We start from the raw sequence: 25,738 nt of genomic DNA on the forward strand, positions 1-25,738 counted from the left end.
ATTAAAAATCCTCTAGAGAACTGTATTCCCCTGATATGGTAGCTCAGCAGTTTAGCTCATGTGTTCCAGGCTGTGTGTTTGAGATTGGAGAATATGTAAATTAAAAGACACTTTAAAAGCTGCTACCTAGCAGCCAGTTGTCTCATGGAGGAAACATGTAAGGAAACCTCCTCTTATTTCACGTGAGTTGTGGCATTTTATGCAAGGAAATTTTGAAGTAATTTTCTTTATTTTAAAATAAAAAATGGAATCTAAGTTCCTTATTTGTTTTGGATAGGAACCTGGTTTAAGCAAAAAACATGAATTTTTTTTTTTTTTTTTTAGTTTGTATTACTGAAAAGTTTAGGAATCTGTTATCTCTCTCTCTTTCTGCTCTGCCTCCTTCATGTTGACTTCATCCACAGGCTGTGTGTAGAGGAAGGATGGGGACCAGCAACTGCAGGTAGTGTATCCTCTCAGGTTCAAACACAGCTCACAAAAGAACCTGTCTTCTTCCAGATTCTGAAAATGAGTACTGAGCCTGATTCTCACTGGCATTAGTTGGATCCTGTGTTCATCTCCGAACCAATTCCATGGTCAAGAGGATGGGATCCCATGATTGTTTAGTTCTAAGTCATGTACGCATCCTTGGAGCTGGGATTGGCATCAACTCCACCTAAAGCTTATGCTTTGAGAATGAGGAAGTAGTGCTTCACTGGAGGAAATTCAGATTATGGTTACAAGAAAATAGGTAAAAGCAGGCTATGGCAAAAATGATAAATGTCCAAAGTCATTGTGCCATTGACTTTGTGTTTAGGCTATGTATGTTTTTTAGAAACCAAAATAATAATTTTTATTAGAGAAGCGTTGTCCATTAGGAGATGCATTTAGCTGTTGGTGACAGAAATTTCAAATAACGTTGGCTTAAACAAGATGGAGGTTTACTTTCTCTGGAGCTAGGTGGTCCAAAACTGATGGAGCACAACCAATGTCACACTGGATTGCTACAACTCCTGCCATCACGTTTGCATTCCAGGTTGGAAGGAAGAGAAGCAAATGAGTGTCCACTGATTGTCTACTTCCCTTTAGAGGTGTTTTACTGGGAAGTCCTGCTCAACAACTTCTGCTTACACTTCACTGGCCAGGCCACGTATACCTGTAAGGAAGTCTGGGAAATGTAGTTACTTAGTAGGCACAATGCTACCACTAATAATAACAATGGAATAGGTGTTTTATTAGTAAGGAAGAACTAGTGAATGGCTGTTAGGTAAGGAGCTAGTTGTCTTTGTTACTTGTTAAATTTTTAAGTAATATGGATGCCATAGGAGGTTTATTTAAGAATTCAGTGAATGTTATATATTTAAGATTTAAGACATAAAAGTAGATGGAAATATAAATAGTAAACTAATACAAACCATAAAATTGGCAAGAAGGGCAATAAGGTGTGCATTGAATAAGTGTCAAAGTAAGAGGTCAAAGGAAAAGTTAAAGATGATTCTGATGTATCTATCTCTTAGATGTTTGGCTATTAGTGATACCCTTTACCAAGATATGGAACATAAGAGGAATATCAAGTTTTCAGGGAAAGTTAAAGAGTTAAGTTTTGGACACTAAAAACTATAAATGCTGGCATCAGATGACATTTGGGTAATGTCATTTGTTCACCAGCTAAGCAGCTGCACATTTTGATAGCTATTGTGCATTTTTTGGCAAAGAATGAACTGACTATTTTAGAAATTCTCTGCTTCCCCTAGTCCCTCTCTTTTAAACCTTGTGATCAAAGTTATTGAAATCTCAGGAGACTTAAGTACAACAGACCCTAAGTTTCAACTCCACAGCTCAGAACAAGAGAAGTCTTTGCATAGTCAAGCACAGGTTGGGTGTTTTGAGGATATGAAGTTCAACTCTCTTAGGTTTGGTATAGTTCTTTGCAGGGTCAGGAAATGGGAGAGGTAAATGGATTGACAAATGTGAGTGAGATATGCAAAAGTTAACTGATTACGTCACATATTATTCATAGGGAGCAAATAAGACTTTTAGGCTACTGGAGAACTACTTAAAACTGAAATATTATGTTGTAGGAGAAATATGCCCAAAGAGGCTTTTGATTCTACTTAAGTGCTTGATGAATATGTTATGAAATAACCTTGTCTTCTGTCACCTTAGTAACCGAGTTATAGCTGTTATTTGCTTTGAACTTTATTTAATTCACCACTTATTGAGTAAGATTTTCTCCTTTTTCATTATCCTCGGTACTGGAAATACAAATATTAATAAGATAAAATGCCTTGAAGGTATACTGTGTTATCATTACCCGTTTATCAGTCCCTGCTTTTTCATGTCATAATAGGCTAAATTCCAAAGACAAGACAGGCCACAGAGTTTTGTAGACATTTTTGTGGTTGCTCTAATTACACATACTATACATTTGCCTTTTTCCATATGGCTTTTCCCAACTTTGCATAATTCTTGGACCATGGCTTAATTTTTATGGGATTAAATTTAATTTAGAGGGATTTGAAAATTGTGACAAATTTGTTTGATTCTAGAAATTAGCACAGTTGAAATTTTTTTATTTTAAATTCAAAAAAACCTTCTAGAGAACTATCTTTCCCTGATATGGTAGCTCAGCAGTTTAACTCCTATGTTCCAGGCTCTGGGAATAGGCTACAGCCAATTTGAACAATAAATAAGTATTAAGTGCATTAGTGGGAGTTACTGTTGCTCAAGGTCAAGATTGTTACTAGAATGAATAAATAGTTCTTGTGTTTATTCTTACATAATATCATACTTGGCTGTTATCAGGTTTTTAGAAGTAGTTGATCAAATGGTTCTTTCAGGTCTAGAACACAGGACAGATCCAGCTTTGGGTAATGGGCCCAGCCAGGGAAAGGGAGACAAAAGTTACTATGTTCAAGGAGTAAGTAGCTTCTCTAAATACCCTTTCAATTTGTACACACAATGAGTGGTGGCAATGTTTTATTGTTATGAGAGTTGTTTGGGTGATGTCATTTGTATACCAGTCATGCAGCTGTGCATTTTGAAACCTATTGTCCTTTCTTGGCAGAAAGGACAGAAATAGGAGCAGTTATGCTTTGGAAGGGACTTTGTGTTTAATTAACACCATTTTACCTATAAAAGTAGAGGATTCCCTTATCTCTTATCTCCACTAATTCTACTGTCTTATTTTCTGTTTATTTTCATCCACCCTTATTGCAAATACAAAGCTGAAATAATCTCACCCCTCAAACTGGCTCTTCTGTCTGCAAGCCTTCTCTTGATGAATTGTGCCATCTTCTACCCAATTCTTTAAGCTAGAAATCTGCAAAATCATCCAGGATTACATTTTCCTTATCAGTCACCAAGTCCTGCTGCTATTCTGCTAATACTGCAATAGCAGAATTCTGTCTCCTTATGTCTGTTGCTTTTATCTGTAATCAAGCTCTTATCATCTCTCTCTTGGACTTTTGTAATATCCTCTTAAGACTGTCTCCACTACTGCCCCCACAATAGCTGCCAGTGTAATCTATCAAAAATAAATCTGGATTATATTACTCCTCTTAGAGTCCTTCAGTGACTTCACATTGCTTATGAGTCAGGATCAGACCTAAGTTTCAGCAGTATGATTTATATCACAATACTTACAAAAAGACACATAATGATTCAAGCAAAAGTATTGTGGTTATTTCATTTCTACCTCTTATTTCAAATGCCTAAACCATGATAATTGCGTATTTATTCTTTATATTAAGAATTGCATTCTTTGCATAAGAACACAGGTGCTCACTCTCTGTAGAACTGCCTATTGCATCATCCTTCCTCTCAAGGGGTATCAGACTTGGTGTTTATCATTCCTATGTATTTCTTTATATGCTTATTTCATAATTTATAAGAAATATATTATTTTGTATAATTTTAAACTTTATGTAAATGATATACTGTATGTATTCATCAGCTGTTTTAAATCTTCATTTTGTGATGCAGCATGTATCACTGATGTATAGTATTTTCATTGTATGAGTGTATTGCAATGTCTTCACTCCCTTGTTGATGTTGATTTGCATTCCTCCTTTCCCTTCCCTCTACAAATTTTTTTACTATCCATAGAGGTTGTATTATTAATCTTTGTGGTTGTTGTTAATCCTCATAAGTTTAATTATTTTTGGTGGATTTCTTTTCTACAAAATGAGTGTGTTGGTTAGTGAGCATCGGTAGCTGGTTTGGGGTCAAACAAGGGGGGTAAACTGTCTAGATTAGCAAAGTTCATCCCACTTACCAGGGCTGTTGGCAGTAGCAAGTGAGATCTTTTGTAGCCAGCTTCTTCTTTTCTAGATGCTTTCCAAAGCAGATTATGAAAAAAAAGTGAGAGTCCTGCTGGGCAAATGCTTTCTCCTCCAGTCATTACTTGGCCACGTGATTTCTAAGTCACCCACATTGCTGTGCTTCAAAAGACCAATAGGAGGGAATAGACTCCAGCAGTGGTGTTCTCCCACTTTCCTGGATCTGCCCTGGCCACCAGCTGTTGGCCTTCTAGTGCAGTGGTTCTCAGAGCTTTAGCCTGCATCAGATTCACTTGGAGGACTTGTTAATTGATGGGCCTCACCTCTATATTTCTGATTCAGAAGTTCTGGGGTTGGGCCTGAGAATATGCATTTCTAAGAAGTTTGCAGATGATACTGATGCTCAAGTTCAGCATTTCCAAACCTATTTTATTTTTTGACTCATGGAACTCTTTAGACATTAATATATAATTTCACAATCACCTACATGAATTTTTCAATCATGTTATAATTTCCTAAGTTTTACATGTTTTAAAGAAGGGCTTTAAGTTCAAAAATTTGTATCTGCATAATGATAAACATTGTGGTCATCCAGAGCCTTGCTACTCAAAGTGTGGTCTGTGAACCAGCATACCTAGGAGCTTGTCAGAAATGCAGACTCTCAGGCTCTACCTCAGACCTAACGAGTCAGAATCTGACCTTGAACAGTAGTCCCAGGTGTGCACATTACAATTTAAGAAACACTAATGTAGAACTGACATTAAATCCAATCTGAATAATATTCAAAACAAATAAGCATTTTAAATTTTGATGTTTAAAAGTGGCATGTTTCATTTACTTTTATTCTCTTTCATATGAGAAAAAGCATGATTTCATATAAGAGAAAGCATATATCAAATTTGGTTTGGGAACCAAGTGCTGAAATTTAATGAAATTAATAATACAAAAATGGACAAAATTTCATTCATGACCTGATATTTGGAAATACTACTTTTTGCATATACAACTGCCTTATTTTTATAATTTTTAGGAAGTAATAGATTTCTGACTGTTAATTGTAATGACCTCTCTGCAAATAATGTTAATGTGTGTGGAGAGTGTTTTTGCCTCAAAGTAAAAGCTTACTTGGATATATTTTTTGTTACATTTGTTATTTTTCTCTTTTTTTTGGAAGTGATAGTAGAAATATCTTTCATCTGATAATTACAATTTAGGGATCTGGAGAAGATTATCTTGAGACATATTTGCAAAATTGTTACTTTAAAATTTTCTTACAACTTGTTTTTCAATATCATTGTTCATTGTATCTCTTTTCTTTAAACGATTATCTATGAGGATAATAATCTATCTTTTAGGGTTTTGAAGGTCAGAGTTTTATATGTATAAACCTCAAAAAGTGCCTGGCACATAGGATGTTTTACATAAGTGATGATATCAACCCCATCCTTCTCTTCCTCTTTGTTGTCTTCTTGCTCTTCCTCATTATCATTGTTACAATCCATAGCAAGCTCAGGATAGAGTTTAATTATCTACTCTGTGAAGCCAGGGGCAGACTGGACTCAATGTCTTAGTCTGCTCAGGCTGCTATAATAAAGTATAATAGACTAGGTAGCTTAAACAATAGATATTTATTTCTCACAGTTCTGGAGGCTGGGAAGTCTAAGATAAAAAAGGCTCAAGACAATTAGGTTCCTGGTGAGGGCTATCTTCCTGGCTTTCAGAGGACTGCCTTCTCACTATGTCCTTGGGCTCCAGCTTTTAACGTAGATTCAGTCGAACAAAATCAAGCATCTTTGTGAAATCTTCAATATGTTATATTTAAAGGCTGAATTTTGAAGGTAGCACAAAAAGTGGGAAGGAATATGGGTTTCCTTCCCATACTTCTTCTAATAGGTAGAAGCCACAAACCACTTCAACCTATTAGATGTGTGACTTTGTGCAAGTTTCTTAACCTTGGAGCCTACATTTTCCCATATATAAAATGGGAATAAAAGGTACTGGGTATTTGTTGGGTGGACTAAATAAAGTTATGTGAAAGTAGATACTGGTTTGTACTGGTTCTTTTCTCCTTCCTCTTGTCACAACAAAACAGCTCTTATTATGTTTTTATTTAATATTATTTTACATATTTTTAACTTAACCCTATTTTTGGATCCTCTTGACTTTTTGTTTGATTATGTTAGTAATTTTTGGGTGAGCTAAAAATTAATGTACAAAGACCTCATATATTATATTTACTGGGGTATGGATTGAGGGTTGCTGGAGAAGGTCTGAGTTTCCTGTGTGTTTCCTTCTTTTACATAAAAGAAGTTTGTCTTCATCTTTTGCCATAAAATATATCAGCAATGTTATCTTCATTGGTTGCCATTTTAGACTTTAGGGGTGGAAAGAATAAATCTTTTACTTTTGCAGCCTAAGAATTTATATCTGCTAAGTGGAAAATTAAAGGATAGGAATTTGATTTGACTCCTTGTTCAGTGCTCTTTCTACCATATTATACTTTCATTTAAATGAAATAAAAGTATTTTCACCTAAATGGAGAACACAGTTTGATGATTTTGGTTATCAACATGATAATATTGATACAAAATTTTATCACATATATTTTACTTTTTTGAACAGGTAATACATATACAGAGTACTAAAGGTAAGTACAAGTAAGTCTCCCTTAGCCCCACCCCTAGCCATAGCAGGCCACAACTGCTCAGTGGATATGTTCCATATATTCCTCTGTTGGTTTGCTCAAGTGGCAGTGTAATATGTAAACTTCTATGTACTTTGCTTTTTCCACTAAAAATGTGGGTTAGGTCTGGGCACAGTGGCTCACGCCTGCAATCGCAGCACTTTGGGAGGCCGAGGTAGGCGGATCACCTGAGGTCGGGAGTTTGAGACCAGCCTGACCAACATGGAGAAACCTCGTCTCTACTAAAAATACAAAACAATTAGCTAGGTGTGGTGGCGCATGCCTGTAATCCCAGCTACTTGGGAGGCTGAGGCAGGAGAATCACTTGAACCCAGGAGGCGGAGGTTGCAGTGAGCCAAGATTGTGCCATTGCACTCCAGCCTGGGCAGTAAGAGCAAAACTTCGTGTCAAAAAAAAAAAAAAAAAAAAGTGGGCTAGGTGCAGTAGCTCATGCCTATAATCTCAGCACTTTGGAAGGCTGAGGCGAAAGGATAACTTGAGGCTAGGAGTTTGAGACCAGCCTGGTCAACATAGTGAGACCCCATCTCTAAAATAATAAATAAATAAATAAATAAATAAATAAATAAATAAAAATAATAATAAAAGCCTGTTGTGGTGGTGTACACCTGTAGTCCCAGCTACTTGGGAGGTTGAAGCAGGAGGATTGTGGAGTCCAAGAGTTCAAGATTACGGTGAGCTATGATTGTCTCTAAAAAACAATATAAATGAATAAAACAAAATACATAAATAAAATTTTTTTAAAGTGAAAAGTAATATATTGTAAATTACATGTATTTGCTTCTCAGAGCTTGATGACTATTTCTCTTTTCTCTCAGCTCTCATGAATTGATTGGTTGTTTGTTTTTTAAGACACGCTCTGCTGCCAGGCTGTAATGCAGTGGCATGAACACAGCTCACTGCAGCCTTGACCTCCCTAGCTCAAGCTATCATTCCTTCTTAGCCACCCAGGTATCTGGGACTACAGGCAGGCACCACCATGCCTGGCTAATTTTTAAATTTTTGTGGAGATGTTGCTCAGGCTGGTCTCAAACTCCTGGTCTCAACTGATCCTCCTGCCTAGGCCTCCCAAAGTATTGGGATTATTTATAGGCATGAGCCATGGTGCCTGGCTAATTAACCGATTTATTAACTCAGTGTCTTAGCCCGTGTGTGCTGCTATAACGAAACGCCACAAATTGGATAACTTATAAACAATAGAAATTTATTTCTCAAATTTCTGAAGGCTGGGAAGTCCACATCAAGGTGGTGGCAGGTTCATTGACGGTGAGGGCTGCTGTTTCTGCTTTTAAGATGGTACTTTGTTGCTGCACCTTCTGAAGGAGATGGATGCTGTGTTCTCATGGTGGAAGGGATGGAAAGGTTGTGTGAAGCCTTGATTATAAAGTCCTTCCCATTCATGAGGAAGGAGCCCTCAGGACCCAATCACCTTCTAAAGGTCCTACCTCATCATACTGTTTCATTGGGGACTATGTTTCAACATGAATTTTGGAGGGACACAAATATTCAAACCATAGCACACATTAACAAGTGCTTATTGAACACTATGGTCAGGCACTATTCTAGGACCTGGGAATGGAGGAGTGAACAAGATAGAAGAAAACCATCTTTTTGGCAGGTGATTATGATAAGGGTAAAAATAAGGCCTGTGATAGCCCAAAAGAGGGAGAAATGAATTTCTTCAGATATAATCAGAGAAAGCTTTCAGGAAAAAGTGGTATTTTATGTGGAATTTAAGTGTGGTAGAAGCTCAACGGAAGAATAGGGAAGAAATGGTACTCTAGCACAAATGTACTGGAATTATTTTGGTTTTGTTTCAATTTCATGTATCTATTGGTGCTTGACAGTTCTATGTTCAAGGTTAACATTTGCTTGAAATTTTGGAAAATTGATTCCTTTTGTAAATAAATTCTGTTTCTTTATCTTAAAAATCATTTTGTGCTCACCGTCAAATTTTTTTGTTTTTTTTGTTTTTTGAACTAGATAGGAAAACAGGATTTTTGTGGGTAATTTTTACCTATTTGGTCTTTTTAAAAAAGTTATGAGTTTTCTTTTACTTTTTTTCTTATAATTTCATGTGTTGTTATAATTAGCTATTATTTGTTGCATTGTCATCGTGTGCTTACAGTAGAGGTTCTCAACCTTAGCTGCACTGGAATCACATGAAGAGCTTTAGAAATGCTGATGGTTGGGCCCCACTTGGTTCTGGGGTGTGGCCTGGACAGCAGGATTTTCAAAAGCTCCTCATTCAGGCAATTCTGCTTTGCAGCCAAGGTTGAGAAGCCATTGGCTTAAAGCATTTCAGAGGTAACTGAAACATGTTTTCTGCTTTTGGAAAGTAGGTAACTATGGTTTCAAATGAGTGGTGGGATAAATCTGTCATCTCAAATCTCTTGCTTAGAATAAAGCTGATTAGAATTGCCATGGTTGAATGAAGTCCTTGAGTTTGACTAAGGCATGAATGGAATTAAGTAAAGCGCATATATGCATAGTATAATTTTAAGAACTTTAAATTCCTGTATGCCTTGGGGAAGGGATAAAAGTTCTTGTTTTGAACTCTGTACAAATCAGTCATTTGACTTATTATTTAAGTCAAAAACTAACAAATTTGTTTTTAGAATCTAGTATAGTTAGGTGAAGCTTGTTTTTAAAGTCTTGTTGACTTTGTCACCTACTTTCAATGTAATAAGTATTCTGTTACTGTAAAGGGGATCTTTGTTTACTCCAGTAACAAGATGTTGGACAAAAAACTTGTAAACTCAAATAGGTACTTCCCTGAGGTTTCAGAGAGCCTCCAGAAAGAAACTGAACTAAACTTTACACTACTCCTTTCTTTTATTCTGAGAAGTGATCCAGTCTGTTTCCAGCTTGGCATTGGGAGCTGAGATCAGTTTAGAGATGTTTTACTGTGAATTCACTGTTCGAAGTATTGCAAATTCCCAGAATATGGCCATATCTTGCGGCATGTACTGCAGTAGGGTTGGAAACTTCTCATATGTCTATATATTATGTTAGCATGGGGTCTGAAAATAGGGGAGCTTAATGAATAGAATAATTAGAATTGGGTTTAAAGTCTAAGTTTTCTATTTCTAAGCCATGTTACCTTGATTTATTTAACTTATCTAGCCTTAGTTTCTTTTTCTGGAAAATAGGGAGAAATGATACCTAAATTTAAAGTTTGTTAATGAAATAAAATATTTAAAATGCTTAATAGAATGCCTACCTACAGTTGGTCTGTAATAAATAAAAGTTCCCCGTTTTGATATTGAATTATACTAGACAATCATTTTAGTAAAAATGATACCTGAGAACAAATAAAACCCTAAATTTTCTTTAATATTGAAACATTAATAATAATGAATATTTGGGGTGATATAGGAGTCACATTTTATGTAGCTGAATGTGGGATGTTTCTGAATTTCTGATAAACTTGACAATCTAATAAAGGTGTTGATATTATACCTTTGCTTATCATAATAGGTTTTATTATTTTTCATTGTGTTTACAGATATTTTACAAGAACTGAAGGATTCTTACAATATGAAGGAGAAATTAGAAAGTTGATAGTACAGACTGAACAATATGGTATTGTTAGGGCATAAATGCCTACGTTCATATATTTACAATGAAAATACAAGCAAAGTGTACTATAGGCCATGTTGAGATGTAGCCAGATCAAATTAGTTCATTCATTATTGCATTCCTCTGTGTGCCTGAATAAAATCATCATAATAATGACCCCACCCATTTTCTGTCCTTCAAAACTGTTCTCATTTTTTAAGGCACAATTCAAGTTGTGGTTTACTTTATTAAGTTGTCCCCCATAATCCTTTATATAGGAATCACTTCTCTGCATTCTGTCAACATGTGACCTCTACCCTGCCTGGCACTTTTCACTGTCTCATATTAAAAGCAGTGTTTCAGGCATTGGGTTGAAGGTTGTGTGGGTTTCTAAATAAGACACTCTGGCATTGACATTAGAAGGATCTTCATTTTAATCTCTGTGTTGTAATTTTCTTTGTAAAGATACACAAAATAATTTCTCCTTTCTAAGCTCAACTTATCTGTAAGATGGGGATAAAAGCTTCTACCTTACAGGTTTGTTGAAAGATTAAATGGTATAATATAAATGCCTAAGATAATAAGTGTTCAATAAATAGTAGTGAATATTGTTATTGCTGTTATTGTTTGTGTATAGTATATTATTTATTGAATATACATGTGACACATGACTTAATAAAACTTCTTCCCCTAGACTATGCATTCTTTCAGGATAGGAAAGCATCACTTGGCATTTTGCATAAGGTTTAATAAACCGATTTACAATTATTTGTTGATTGAACACATTAACTTTCACCTTGACTTTTAAAAAGAATAGTCTTGGCATATATGAAAAAAAATTCAAAAAAGTTTTTTCTAAATGACCTTGTTTTAAAATCACTGCAGGTACCTTGTTATCCCATAACTTTGGTATCCTGAAATCTGAGGATTCCACCAAGATAATATGATAAGAACTTTCAGTGATTTGGGGCCATATCCTACTTAGACTAATGTGGAATTTCCAGATTTCCTGAGAGCTTGGTACAGCAGCACACACTGCTTGCTAATCAGCACAGGCAATAATGCCATCTCTGCCTCAAGAAGGAGGTAGGGAAATTGACTTAACTATGTTACAAAATATGGAGGTGTTATACATCATTACTGTTAATATTTTTAAAGTATTAAAAATTAATTGGGGACTTTTTAAAGTACCAGGATTTGTAATTTTACCTTGGTGTGGGGTGGGGGTGGTATTTGTGTTGTCTGGTATAGATTTTTGTTATTTCAGTGTTATCTGATTATTTTACATTTTTTAAAAGTTATTCAGGGACCCTCTCCCCTGGATTTGAATACAGAATTACCTTATCAAAGCACAATGAAAAGGAAAGTCAGAAAGAAGAAAAAGAAGGGAACCATTACAGCAAATGTTGCCGGGACAAAGTTTGAAATTGGTAGGTTTCCTTAGAAGCAATCATGGGATTCTCATAATTGCTGGAAAAACTGATTTGGTGTTAAAAACAATGTAGAAATCCAAAGAGATAACTTATCTTTTATATAATGGATTTTTAAATGCCTTCTATAAAATTTCTAACATATTAGAAGGATTCTTTTTCTGTGTGGTAGAAGATGATATCCTTAAAAAGATCCCAACTGATTTCTAAAATTTCAGTTCAAACACTTAATATGATTAGACAGCTTAGCTGAAAAAAGGGACTTGGCATTGTATTTTTCTTTGAAGTTTAATTTTGTCAGCTCTTCAAGCTGTGAATTTCATAATAAGATAGGTTTATATATGACTGACCTGACAAATTTGAATTTATGAATGTAAAGAAAAAATGGATCTTTCCAATGTTCATATATAACCTGAATGTTCCTAGCCTCATGGGTTTGTGTATACATAAATACCCAAATTTAAGTAACACATTACATTCCTTCTTCTTCTTTTTTTTTTTTTTTTTTTTTGAGGCGGAGTTTCTGTAGCCCAGGCTGGAGTGCAGTGGCGCAATCTCGGCTCACTGCAAGCTCCGTCTCCCGGGTTCACGCCATTCTCCTGCCTCAGTCTCGCGAGTAGCTGGGACTACAGGCGCCCGCCACCACACCTGGCTAATTTTTTGTATTTTTAGTAGGGACGGGGTTTCACTGTGTTAGCCAGGATGGTCTCTATCTCCTGACCTCGTTATCCGCCCACCTTGGACTCCCAAAGTGCTGGGATTACAGGCGTGAGCCACTGTGCCCAGCCTACGTTCCTTCTAAACGTAACTGCCAGGAGTTCCATTTATCTCACTAAAGTCTTCCCAGGTATCTTTGAGATGCTGCAGGCAGTGTCTCTCATATACTCAGGAACAGTTGTGCTCCTGACATGCTCTTCTGAATTTGTTATTGTTTTCTGCTTGTGAGGCAGGTAAGGAATAGTCTGTGTTGCTATTGCCCTTGCTCTCTACATGAGCTGTAGGTGGCACAGCAGCTGCTGAGTCCTCAGGATGCCAAAGCTGCATGGTGGTCTGTGACAGATGAGACAGGAATATTCCTTTCCCCAACTCTTGGGATTGTACACTGTCACCTGGGACTACACCATTCTGTTAAGACTCAGGATTCTGTTGGAAGCCAAAAATTACCTGAAGTCTTCTGCTTATCTTTATTCCACACTTGAAATTCAGTGGAAGAAAAATGCCAATATGTTAATTGTAAAATCTAGATTGGAGAGGAACACATGAATAGTTTGTACTAAAAAGGAAACGTTCCTCTGAGCATAAACGTTTTCAGTAGGATTAGAGGGTTGGGAGCAGTGGAGAACCAAATCCAAATCTCTCCTGTGAATATTGCTTCATTATTTCACATCCTAAGTAAACATAGATGAGTTGATTTTAAGTACTAAAAATAATTTGAACTAGGGAGGTGGAAAGTATGGCATAGGTGTGATGATCAGGGAATATTTTTACTTTTGGTCTTTTGTACCTAACCGAAGGTCATAAAAAAAGCTATAAAAAGTACATTTTCCTGAGTAGACATATTGTCTCAGCTGTGTGTGTTTTCCTTGTGCCATAAATAATCACTAAACCCTTTGGCAGTTTTGTGTACCTGTTAAACCTGAGAAGATCGAAAGGAAGGATTTTTGGGTGCAACTGAAAAACAGTTCTCAGTTACTACTGAGAATAATTTGGCCCTAGATAAAACTGTTGTAACTAAAAATAAGGTTAGGCTGTAACTAATATTTTTCAAATGAAATACTATGAACTAAAGTTTATATAGAAAAATGTTTCTGCAATGAATATATTTCAGAAGTATTTTAATTTTGGTTTAACTTAACTGTTTACTTGCAGTTCGCTTAGTAATAGATGAAATGGGATTTATGAAAACTCCAGATGAGGATGAAACAAGTAATCTTATATGGTGTGATTCTGCTGTTCAGCAGGAGAAAATTTCAGAGCTGCAAAATTATCAGGTAGGAAATTAATCATGACCAGTTAGTGGTATGAGGAAAGTTATATGGATTCCACATAACTTTTTTAGATAGGTTCTTAATCTGTTGCCTTATTACATTTCAGTTCTTACTCACCTGAATAGCCTGTTTTGTTGCTATCCAGTTGTATTGGCTCTTTGCATGAAGCCTGCATCTTTTGCAGACTTAAGTTTTAACCTCTTTCTATCTTTAGGGAAGAATCGATAGAAAAAACCTCTTCTGGTTGGGCGCGGTGGCTGACACCTGTAATCCCAGCATTTTGGGAGGCCAAGGCGGGTGGATCACAAGGTCAAGAGATTGAGACCTTCCCTGGCCAACATAGTGAAACCCCATCTCTACTAAAAATACAAAAATTAGCTGGGTATGGTGGCACACGCCTGTAGTCCCAGCTACTCAGGAGGCTGAGGCAGGAGAATTGCTTAAATCCGGGAGGTGGAGGCTACAGTGAGCTGAGATCGGGCCACTGCACTACAGCTTGGTGACAGCGAGACTCCATCTCAAAAAACAAACAACAACAACCAAAAAAAAAAAACAAAAAACAAAAAAAACACCTCTTCCTAAGATGGTGCTTTAAAGATGTAGAGTAGATTGCATAGGGAGACCAGGATGCAGAAATACTTGTGATGTCAGCTATATGTAATCTGGTTTCATTCTTTTATTTTTAGAACAAAATACAAACTTATATTCAGAAGAAAATAGACCTCAAACTAAAAAGCCAAATATAAGGAATTCTAGAGAGTTGACAGTTTGTATAGACCTTCTTCATTTATTAGTTTAGAAGGTAATATAAAATTGACTGTAGTGAACAAATAAGTCATTTTTGCCAGTGCTTATGTCTGTGAATATAGTGAATCTAGAATAACAAAAGTAATTTGGATATTGAATTATCACTATTCAACCTAGAAAATTATAACTTTACTATCTATGTAGATATTCTTTTGTGTTTTCTTTAAAATTTTGCAGTTTTATTCTCTGATTACCATACTCTTTAATTCTACAAATTCACTGTAGGTCATTTAACGTTAAATCTTTTAGATTAATAATTGGCAGTTTATTAAAACATAAAACTCAAAGGATGGATAGAATTGTATTGTCGTATACATGAATATAATTAATTCGCTGAGAATATTAATATTTACCTTTTTATTTTCCAGAGGATCAACCATTTTCCAGGAATGGGGGAGATCTGTAGGAAGGATTTCTTAGCAAGAAATATGACCAAGTAATCTTTATTTTCTTGTAATGGAGAAGACCTGTTCAAAATTTATACCATAACTACTGTAGTGCTATCTTTCACAAGGTTACATTGATTTGAAATGATATTTAGATGAGAGTGATAGAATTTTGGAGCTAGAGAGGTCTTAGAAGGTCTCTGGTTCCAGTCTTCCATTTTGCAGAGGAGGTAAATGAGGGTCAGAGAAATGAATATCTTGCACAAGCTCAAGCAAATTGTTAATAGCAGAGGTGGATCAGAATCAGTCTCCAGAATCTCAGGCCTCTTTACTGCAACTTGTTGCCTCTTTAGTAACAGAGTTTTTCATTTAAATGTAAGAGGTTATCTGTATATGTCACTTAAGAGATACTTGTTTATTTTCAGTCAAATTTTGCAGGAACTAATTTGTTGCATTATAAGCTCTGTGTGTGTGTGTGTGTGTGTGTGTGTGTGTGTGTTTGTGTGTGTCTTCATATTGGTGATTGAGCATTTAATATGTGCCAGGGATTGTACTAGGTACATGTATGCACACACTTACTCAAAGACACATGTATATATGTTCACCCAGGGATACACATGCACAGATATTTATCTCTGCAACCAATATTTAGAGTAACAATCTACTTTCATGGAAAAGCTGATAATAAGTACCCCGGTCTTTTACTTAATAAACTGAAAAATTTTTAGGCAGTTTATATTCCTGTTGACTAGGGTTTTTTGCCTTTTTCTTAGCTTAAGAAAGTTGAGTGATAAACTGATAATTTTTTAAAAAAAGAAGACAATTCACAGAGATTTAGTAAACTTTCTGACTCTAAAAAATGGTAGTATAAAAGGTAATCAAAAACTGTTCCCTATGGTTGATAATTTGTAAAGAAGCAATATAAATAGTATTTGCCTGAATAATTCCCTACTCCCTACTCCCATCCCTGAGGCAGAGTTATTGACTCCTACATGTTACCTTGCCTTATATGCCTTTAGTGTACCTATCACACTGTTTAATATTAATAGCCTATGTATATATTCCTTGGGAGCAGAGATGATACTAATTTATCTTACTATCTCCAGTACCTAGCACAGAGTGTGTACTCTAAAAAAAATGTTTTTGATGTACTAATATGTAAATTAGTACATATTAGGGCAAGGTTGTTTTTTTTTTTCACTGATGTATCCATAGTCCAGAATAGTGTCTAACACTTAATAGGTGCTCAGTAGACATTTGTTGAATGAATGAAATCAATGAATAAGTAAATGAAGGAATGGAGAAAATTTAAATCTTTGTGGCAAATATCAGTAGCCCAGAGAAAGAAAATATATGCAAGTTTGAATAGAAATTATTTTTCCTATTATGTCCAATTTACAGAATGATCAAGTCTCGGCCTCTGGATTATACCTTTGTTCCTCGAACTTGGATCTTTCCTGCTGAATATACTCAATTCCAAAATTATGTGAAAGAATTGAAGAAAAAACGGAAGCAGAAAACTTTTATAGTGAAACCAGCTAATGGTGCAATGGGTCATGGGTAGGTTTGCTTTTATTTGGAATATATAAAAATAAAAAAAAATTTGGGAGTGGGGAGAATAAATGTGCATAATTACTCATGGGTGAGTACCAACATGAAAAAATAACGAAATAGGTTTCTAACTATTGTAGTTTTGGAACCAAATATTTAATGATCTCTATTCTTTTAAACTCTCCCACAGGCTTCAGTAATTCAATTAAAAATTTAATCAGCAGGTTGTGAGGCTTTAAAAGGAGATAACAAAATATAAGGGGAAAAAGCTATTCTCTGTTTTTTTTCTAAAACATAAAACTCACATTTATAATAATTTCAATAGGCTTGGAGAGTAAAATCAGTTGCTACAGTAGAGCTAAAACTGACTTGGAGAAAGAAATGAAAAGGGAGTTATTCTTTTCATAGCTAGAAATCTTGAAGGAAAATACATATCTTCTTTGCCTTTAAATAAGTTTTTCTTTATGTAGCCATGGTAATTGGATTAAAAATGGGTAGAACACATTTTAAACTGAAGTTCCAAGAGCTAGACATGTTAACTGAGAATAGAATGTGTAAGTAATACTGCACTGCCAATCATATAAAAGTATAGCATGTACAATTATACACGGTACATAATACTTAATAATGAAAATAAATGACTGTTACTGGTTTATGTATTTACTATTAAAAAAGAATGTGCAAGTAATATTCTTGTTTCCTTTTGCTTACTTATGTTAGTTTTCTGCAATGTACTTTTTCAAAGAAAATGTGGCTGAGGCTGCTTTTAATAAAATACACTTGGCCGGGCGCGGTGGCTCACACCTATAATCCCAGCACTTTGGGAGGCCGAGGCGGGCGGATCACGAGGACAGGAGATCGAGACCATCCTGGCTAACACGGTGAAGCCCCGTCTCTACTAAAAATACAAAAAATTAGCCGGGCATGGTGGCGGGCGCCTGCAGTCCCAGCTACTCAGGAGGCTGAGGCAGGAGAATGGTGTGAACCTGGGAGGCGGAGCTTGCAGTGAGCCAAGATCGAGCCACTGCACTCCAGCCTGGGCGACAGTGCAGGACTCTGTCAAAAAAAAATACATGAGTCATTTTAATTTAAAATGCTATAGGAAAAAAGATATTTGGAAATATAGCTACCAGGTAAATTATTGTTCAAAATTTTTCTTTTGACTTTTAATCATAACTTAATAATCCAATCATACATTATTTGCAAATGTGGTTTGGTAATTTTAAACTAATAGTATTAGTGGGAATTGTATACCTATTGCTTAATGCTGAGTTGGCTGTCTCTGTGTTAGCATTAAAGGAATGTTTCTGATGGTGAAGAATTGATTTTCACATTTTTCTCAATTTTAATGTTAAAAATTTAATATTAAATATCTATATTTATATACTTATTTGATATTAAAACATACATAATCTTTTAATTTATTTTGATGGCAATATAAACAAATAGCTGGAAAAGCAGATAACTGAAAGGGCATTATGTGTTCCCATGGTTTATCTCATGTAATGCAGTAGTACCTAGGTAAAGAACACCTCTCTCATCTATTGAATTGTATCTGTTTCCTTGCTAATGTGTCTTGTTATTTTGTCCATTATTGAAAGTGGACTATTGAAGAACCCAACTGTTATTGTTGAAGTATTTCTCCCTTCAATTCTACCAGTGTTTGCTTCATGTATTTTGGAACTCCGTTATTAGGCACATAAATGTTTCCAATTGTTACATATTTTTGAGGCATTTACTTTTAAAAAATCATTATATAATATGATTCTTTGTCTCTTGTAACAATTTTGCCACTCCAGATTACTGTTTTATTGCAATATCTTTTCCATCCTTTCATTTTGAATCTATTTGAGTCTTTGACTTTAAAGGGTGTCTCTTGTAGACAACATATTGGTGGACCATGTTTTTTAAAAATTCATTCTGCCAAGCTCTGCCTTTTATTGGAGAGTTAATCTATTTACATTTAATGTAATTACTGAAAAAGAAATATTTACTTAGGCCATTTTGCCACTTGATTTATGTGTCTTGTAGCTTTTGTTCCTCAATTTCTCTATATTGTCCTCTTTTGTGTTAAATAGATATTTTCTTCTGTACCATTTTAATTCCCTTGTCATTTATTTTACTATATATTGTTGAGTTTTAAAAAATGATTGCCCTGGGATTACCATTATCATCTTAATTTATAATAATCCAGTCTATATTACTACCAACTTAGTTTCAATAGTGTATAAAAACTTTGTTCCTACATAGATTTACTCCCTTTATGTTGTTATTGTCACAAATTATATCTCTGCACCTTCTGTGTCCATCAGTATAGATTTATAACTATTGTTTTATGCAGTTGTCTTTTAATTCATTAGGAAAAATGAGGAGTTAAAAACTGAAACTACAGTAAGAGAGACTTTTTTGTTTTTTAAGACGGAGCCTCGCTCTGTCACTCAGTCACACAGGCTGGAGTGCAGTGGCGTGATCTTGGCTCACGGCAACCTCTGCCTCCCAGGTTCAAGTGACTCTCCTTCCCCAGCCTCCCGAGCAGCTGGGATTACAGGCGTACGCCACCATGCCTGGCTAATTTTTGTAGTTTTAGTAGAGATGGGGTTTTCTCCATGTTGGCCAGGCTGGTCTCGAACTCCTGACTTCAGGTGATCTACACATGTTGGCCTCCCAAAGTGCTGGGATTACAGGTGTAAGCCACTGTGCCCGGCCAGAACTTTTATATTTACCTGAGTAGTCACCTTTCTGGTGTTCTTTGACAATTTGATTATAATGTATATAATGTATCTTGATATGGATCTCTTTGAGTTTATCCTACTTGGAGGTAATGGAGCTTCTTGGATGTGTAGATTAATGTTTTTATCAAATTGGGAAGTTTTCTGCCAGTATTTCTTCAAATATTCTTTGGATTTTTTTTCTTTGTCTTCTCTCCTTCTGAGACTCCTGTTATGTGTGTGTTGCTGTACTTAATGGTATTTCACAGATTTTATAGGCTCTGTTCATTTTTCTTCTTTTTTCTTTCTGTTCCTCAGACTAGATAATGTCAGTTGGCTTATCCTCAAGTTTTCTGATTCTCTTTATGCCTTGTCAAGTATACTGTTTATATCCTTTAGTGAATTTTTTTATCTCAGTTATTATACTTCTCAACTCCAAAATTTCTGTTTGGTTCCTTTATTTTTTCCCAATTTTCTATCACTATTGATATTCCTTATTTAGTGAGACACTGTTCTCATAGTTTCTTTCAGTTCTTTGTACATGGTTTCTGTTAGCTCTTTGAACAAATTTTAAATAGTTGATTATCCAGTAAACCCAATGTCTGGGCTTCCTCACAACTGTTTCTATTAATTGATAGTTTCCCTGTATTTGGGCCATACTTTCTTTTTCCTTTGCATGCCTCATAATATTTTGTTGAAATCCGAACATTTTGAGTATTATACTATAGCAATTCTAGAAATTAGACTCTCCCCCTCTACGCAATTTGTTGTTGCAGCTCATTGTAGTAGTTGTAGTCTGTGTTCTTTGCTGTGTATGGCCACTGAAGTTCCTGTTCTGTTAGCTCAGTGGTCAGCTAATAATTGGACAGAGATTTCCTTAAACAGAACAAAACAAACAACAAAAAAGCTCCCAATTTTTGTAGATGGCTGTGTGTGCGTGATTGTTGGGACATGCCTTTAACATGCAAACAAATAATTTACAACTCTGCCTTAGCCTTAACTTCCTGCTTGTACAGAGTCTGATGGTTAGCCAGAGGGGACAGCTTAGGGCCTTCTCGGGTCTTTCTTGAGCATGCTTCTAACCTTGGGCATGTAACTGGTCGTCTAGATTCCCAGGAATATGTCAGAGCTTTTCAAAGTTTCAAAGAGTCTCATTGCTCAGCCCTTCCTCCCAGTCTTTTTAATTGGTCTATTGTCTGCCCAACTGTTGCCCTAGACAACCTAGATAGTAGTGACTAATACATTTGCCTTTAAATGTTTCCAACAATTATCTCTGAAAGTAGTTGCCTCAGCACTGGTAAAGTTCCAAGTTAGGCAAGCTAAAAGCAAGCCCTTTGAGGTCCTCCAGGAAGCCACCAGACAGGTCAAAACAACCAACCGTAAGAATAGCCCATTCTACCCCCTCCAGGACCAGTACTGGTATTGAAAATGAGGCTCTTCAAGGCTGCTGCTGCGCTGGGAGTGGATGGCGAGACTAGATTAACTTAAAATATTACAAAGCTCTTTGACACAGATCCAGCTGTTTTTTTCTTAGTTAAGTATTCCATTTGCTGCAAGCCTTTGCTTAGTTTCTGGGGTTACAAAAAGTTGATTCCTATAATTTCTTTTGCTCTTCATTGCTTTTGTGGAGGGACAGACTTTTGGAGTCCCTTACTCCACTATTTTCCATTTGAGTATATCTATAACTTTTTAAACATCTTGCTCTATGTCAAATCATTCTTTTAATTTTTTTCTTTAAACATAGGATTTCTTTGATAAGAAATGGTGACAAACTTCCATCTCAGGATCATTTGATTGTTCAAGAATACATTGAAAAGCCTTTCCTAATGGAAGGTTACAAGTTTGACTTACGAATTTATATTCTGGTTACATCGTGTGATCCACTAAAAATATTTCTCTACCATGATGGGCTTGTGCGAATGGGTACAGAGAAGTACATTCCACCTAATGAGTCCAATTTGGTAAGTGATACCAGACAGAGCTTATGTTTTCATTCATTTGTCAACATATACTTTTTAAAGCATCCATTAGGCATATAGATTGTATGAATGAAAGTTCCTCCTCTCAGGTTTTTGTGGTCTGGAAGAATTGTGTACATAAATAAGATTGCTTTTAACTTACAGGCAGCTTTGTGGACATTAGAAAATAAAGGCATCTGCTAATTGAAGGCTAATTGGGAAAAATTACCCTCTCTGGATGCTGTGAGCACAAGGCTGGATTTCAAAGCAAACATCTGTGTGCAGTGGTCCTGTATAGAAATGACTATATTATAAATAATACTAACATGCAATGGAGAAGTACAGATTAAGTGTTTTGGAGCTGTGTTGAGACAGTTTGTGTTCAGCTTCTCATGGAGGAGGTGGCATTTGAGCAGGCTTTGTATAACATGTAGGGTGTGAACATGTTGAATGTGGGAGAAAGTATATGAAAAGGAAAAAGCAAAAGTTATCAGAAAGTAGTTATTAATTTCTGTTGCAATAAAAGAGAAGGAAGGCTGTCAACTTACATTGACCAATGTGAAGTTGAGACAAATGAGCAGTTTCAGTGTGCATTTTAAAGCCTATTAAATGGAGCTTTGTGTAGATATTTTTTCATTAAGACTTTTTTTGTGCAGCCATAACATATTTATAAAAGTTCTAGCTATAATTTATCATGAAAATAATTACTGTAATTTGTAGCTTATGAAAGTTAAATTATAATTTATTATGCATACTTAAACTTTAGTTAACCTCTAAACCTATTTTTGGAATTACCTAACTGTAGTTAAAATTACAATTAATTGTTTCCCAATTTGTCAAATACCTGGTTATTGTTTTCCCCTAATATTATGCACACAATTAACTCCATTAAGTGCGGTCATTTTTTCAACATTAAATAATGGCTGATCATAAATGGTACTATGTTGAATAAAATGAAAAATGTTGTAAACCTGGCAAAGGAAGAATAAGGAAACTGTCAAACTTTTCATAGGAAAAGAAGTTAAAAGAAAGAAACATTATTAAAGGTTATATAGTCTAGATAAAGCCAATCACCAAGTAATGTTTGAACTCTACTACATTCTGGGCACTGTGCTAGTTTTGGAAAAACAATGACCAGACAGATACAGTGCTTGACTTCACAGAAGCAACAGTCTAGTGGGGAGGCAGAAAATAAAATAAGCAATTATAATATCTGATGGTAAGTGTGATGGTTTAAGAAACTGAGGGTGCTGTGGCAGTGCATAGCAGGGGCACATAGCCCAGTTGGAGATAAAGGTTAGAGAGGGAGTGTTGTATAAATTGAAATCTGAATAATGAGGAGTTAGCCAGGTTCAGGCATAGGGTAGTGTTGGATGGAGCTCCAGGCAAAAGAATGGCTCAGAGGTAAGACAGAGTATGGCATGTCTGGAGAAAGCAGACAAGGTCAGTTTGGCTAAAGTATAGAATAAGAAGGAGTGGCTGTTCAGAGATGAGGATGGTGAGTCCTAGAAGCCAGATCTCTTAAGGCTTTGTAGGCCTTGTCTAGGATTTTAGAATTTAACTTAAGATAAAAGGAAGGATTGAAAGGTTTTACACAAATGAAAGAAGGAATGGTCCCCTGGTCTGGAATGTGAGATGGGGGTGGAGATGGATGGGAATGATTAGAGTAAGAGAGACAAGAAGTTACATATATTTTGAATAATGTGTAAAGTTGTATTCTAGTCTGACCATATATGGAAGGAAAAAGGACTTAAATTGAAATAGTAGCAGTGGGTCTGGACCAAGAATAAGAGCATGGATTTGAGATATATTTAAGATAACATGGTTAACATTGATATAATATGGTCACAGGTTGGATTTGTGGAATGAGATCAAGGGAAAGGGAAATCAAGAATAAAACTCAGGTTTCTGACATCTGATGGATGGTGTATTACTCATTGTGATAAGGGAATACAGGAACTATTAAAGGTTTTGTGGAAAGCAGATGTATTCAGTTTAAAGGCCTATGTGACCTCCAAATGTATCTGTTCTGTAGGCATTTGGTTGTACAGTATAAGTTTGAAGTTCAGAAGACATTTCTGAGCTACAAACATAATTTGAGACTTGTCAATACATAGATTATAATTTAAATAATTGGCATGGGTAAGAGTGGATTATATATATGTAAGGTGGGAGTGATCTTTTTATAGTATTGGAAAGAATAAGACTTGGAAGCTCTTTTGGATGATAAAGTGCTTTATTCTAATGTCCTATGTGTATATAATTATCTTAAGTCCAGTGGGATTAATCTCAAAGAGAGATTGAGAGAAAGGAAATGTGGCCTCTAGGTCTCATTTTGCTATGTCCTCTTCAATCACGTAAGCTCCAGGCTTTGGTTTTTACATATATAGAAAAAGGATGTTCTCATACTGCAGTGTCAGTATCACTCATATATCTCTAGAATTTCATGATTGAATTTCTAGGTTGAGATATGAAAATATTAAAAAGTGAAATACAGAAGTGTCTGTAAAGTGAGACCACAGTTATGTAAAAGGTAAGTTTAGAAAAAAGACTAGAAGAATTAAACCAAAGTGCTCTCATTGGGCGTTTCTGGACGGCAGCTTACTACATATTTTTTCCTTCTTCCTATTTCAAATTTTTAAAATAGTGAGCATGTATTTTATATTGAGCTGTATTATTTCTATAAGAATTAAATGTTCATAAACTACATATAAGGAGATTATAAGACAGAATTTCAAACATTGAAATATAATAAACATTCGTTTTTTTGCTACCAATGTAGTGGTTGGCCAATCCTTGAAAAATTTTGTGTACACCAATTTATTATATCAAGCCTACACGCTGAAAAACAGGGTGGGCTATGGTTATATTATTTTCACTCCTTGCAGATTGCTATATGGTTCATAGCTGCTTTCGCTTCTATTTCTTGCAAATGACTAACTGGCAGTGAACTGCTTAGATGTCTATTTTTGTCAAGGTAAATGTGAAGTTGTGGAATTTCCAATCTGTTTACAAAGATACTGTTTAAGAAAAATGCAAAGTTCCCTTACTTAATTTTTCACTAGAATACTAGTGTTTTTATTAGTGTTATTAATTTTAAGAAAGTCATGCCAAGTAAAGACTTCCTTACAAAATTATTTTCCAAACCTCTTTTTTAAAAGTTAAAGAAAATTTGTATTTTGGAAACCAGGAAATGCTTCAGCTTGATTAATTTCCTTTTTCTTTAAATTAAGCACTTAAAATTAGGTAAGCATAAGATTTATGCTTTTTCTTTTAAGTATCATTTAATTTAAAACTTTTCCTGTTTCATAAGGATAGAGACTGTTGTTTATTTTGTTGACTTTGTATCCGCAGTGCCCAGCAGAGATTGCTGCAGATAGGTGTTCCTTAAATATTGTTTAATGAATGAAAAAAATAAATTCTTAATCAGTGGTAGGCACATGGATTAATAAACAGCATGTACCTCAAATTATCATTTCTGCCTTCTTGCTTCAAAAATTTCAATACCATAGGCCTAAGGAACTGCAGCAAAAATAAAATATGACATGAATATAGTTGGCTATTAACAAATCAAAATAATAATAATGTGAATGAAGTATATTTTAATTGTGATGTAACATTGCTGTCTCAAGTAATCTTTAGGATCATGAGGAGGGTAGGAATTAAAGATAGATTTTTATGAATGCTTGTGCTAGCTTGATAAAAAGCCATTAGATATATATTAATTGACAATTATGAGGAGTTTTAAATTTTGGATTCTTTTTCAAGTTTATTTAAGGAAAATAGTATGAACAAATGTAAGATCATAAAGAGACAAAAACATAGAGCTCCAGTATGGAGGACGATACGGTACTGTACACCTGCACAGTATTATGTGGTGCATTCTGTCTGCTGACTCTAAGTGCACTGTGGTACCGAGCTAAAGGGGCCTCTCAGTCAGTATGGGTGTGCAGAGGTTGTGTTTGGTAGTCCTGCCTCTTGGCTTATGTTACTTACTTGAGTTTTCATTTTTTATTTTTCTTTGAAAAGCCATAGAATGCTCTCTCAGAAAATTCCTTTCCCAAAACAGATTTGAGTGAAAACTCTCAGAGCCAAAAACATTGAAAACAAACAAATTAACAAGAACAAACCCAGATCATTTTTCTTGCTTAGCAATATGTAGTTTCACATTTTAATTACTCTATATTCTTATTAATTTGATACTTTTTAATGGTAGATATATTTCGAATAATATGTAAAGTAACTCTGTAGATGACTACATTCTCAACCCTTTTAAGGGAAGTGTGCCATTCCATTTAATTGGGGTATTATCTAAATAATCATGAGATTGTTCATCTATGTAGTTTAAACTTTAAAACTTTCTTTAGTCTTTGAGTGTCTTTTTTTCCT

At 35.3% G+C, this 25,738-nt stretch overlaps 1 protein-coding gene across 6 annotated transcripts in view; it reads left to right on the top strand.

The window, feature by feature from the left end:
* The window catches only part of TTLL7 (tubulin tyrosine ligase like 7), a 134,593-nt gene that overhangs the window by 35,250 nt on the left and 73,605 nt on the right, over positions 1–25,738 (top strand). For 3 of the 6 annotated variants that reach the window (XR_004665276.3, XM_034933895.3, XM_034933891.3), the window contains exons 2-7: positions 6,882–6,906; positions 11,820–11,951; positions 13,821–13,942; positions 15,115–15,182; positions 16,534–16,692; positions 21,136–21,352. Coding sequence is in view for 5 of the 6 variants with exons in the window: in XM_034933895.3 (XP_034789786.1) it covers positions 6,882–6,906; positions 11,820–11,951; positions 13,821–13,942; positions 15,115–15,182; positions 16,534–16,692; positions 21,136–21,352 (723 nt within the window). In the remaining variant the exon portion in view is untranslated. Of the gene's footprint in view, positions 1–6,881; positions 6,907–11,406; positions 11,608–11,819; positions 11,952–13,820; positions 13,943–15,114; positions 15,183–16,533; positions 16,693–21,135; positions 21,353–25,738 lie in introns of all 6 variants that reach the window. The other 3 variants (XM_034933904.3, XM_003805274.6, XM_014345915.5) reach the window with 3 other exon arrangements.

The sequence above is a fragment of the Pan paniscus genome, chromosome 1 (assembly GCF_029289425.2).
Source record: "Pan paniscus chromosome 1, NHGRI_mPanPan1-v2.0_pri, whole genome shotgun sequence".
Lineage (NCBI taxonomy): Eukaryota > Metazoa > Chordata > Mammalia > Primates > Hominidae > Pan > Pan paniscus.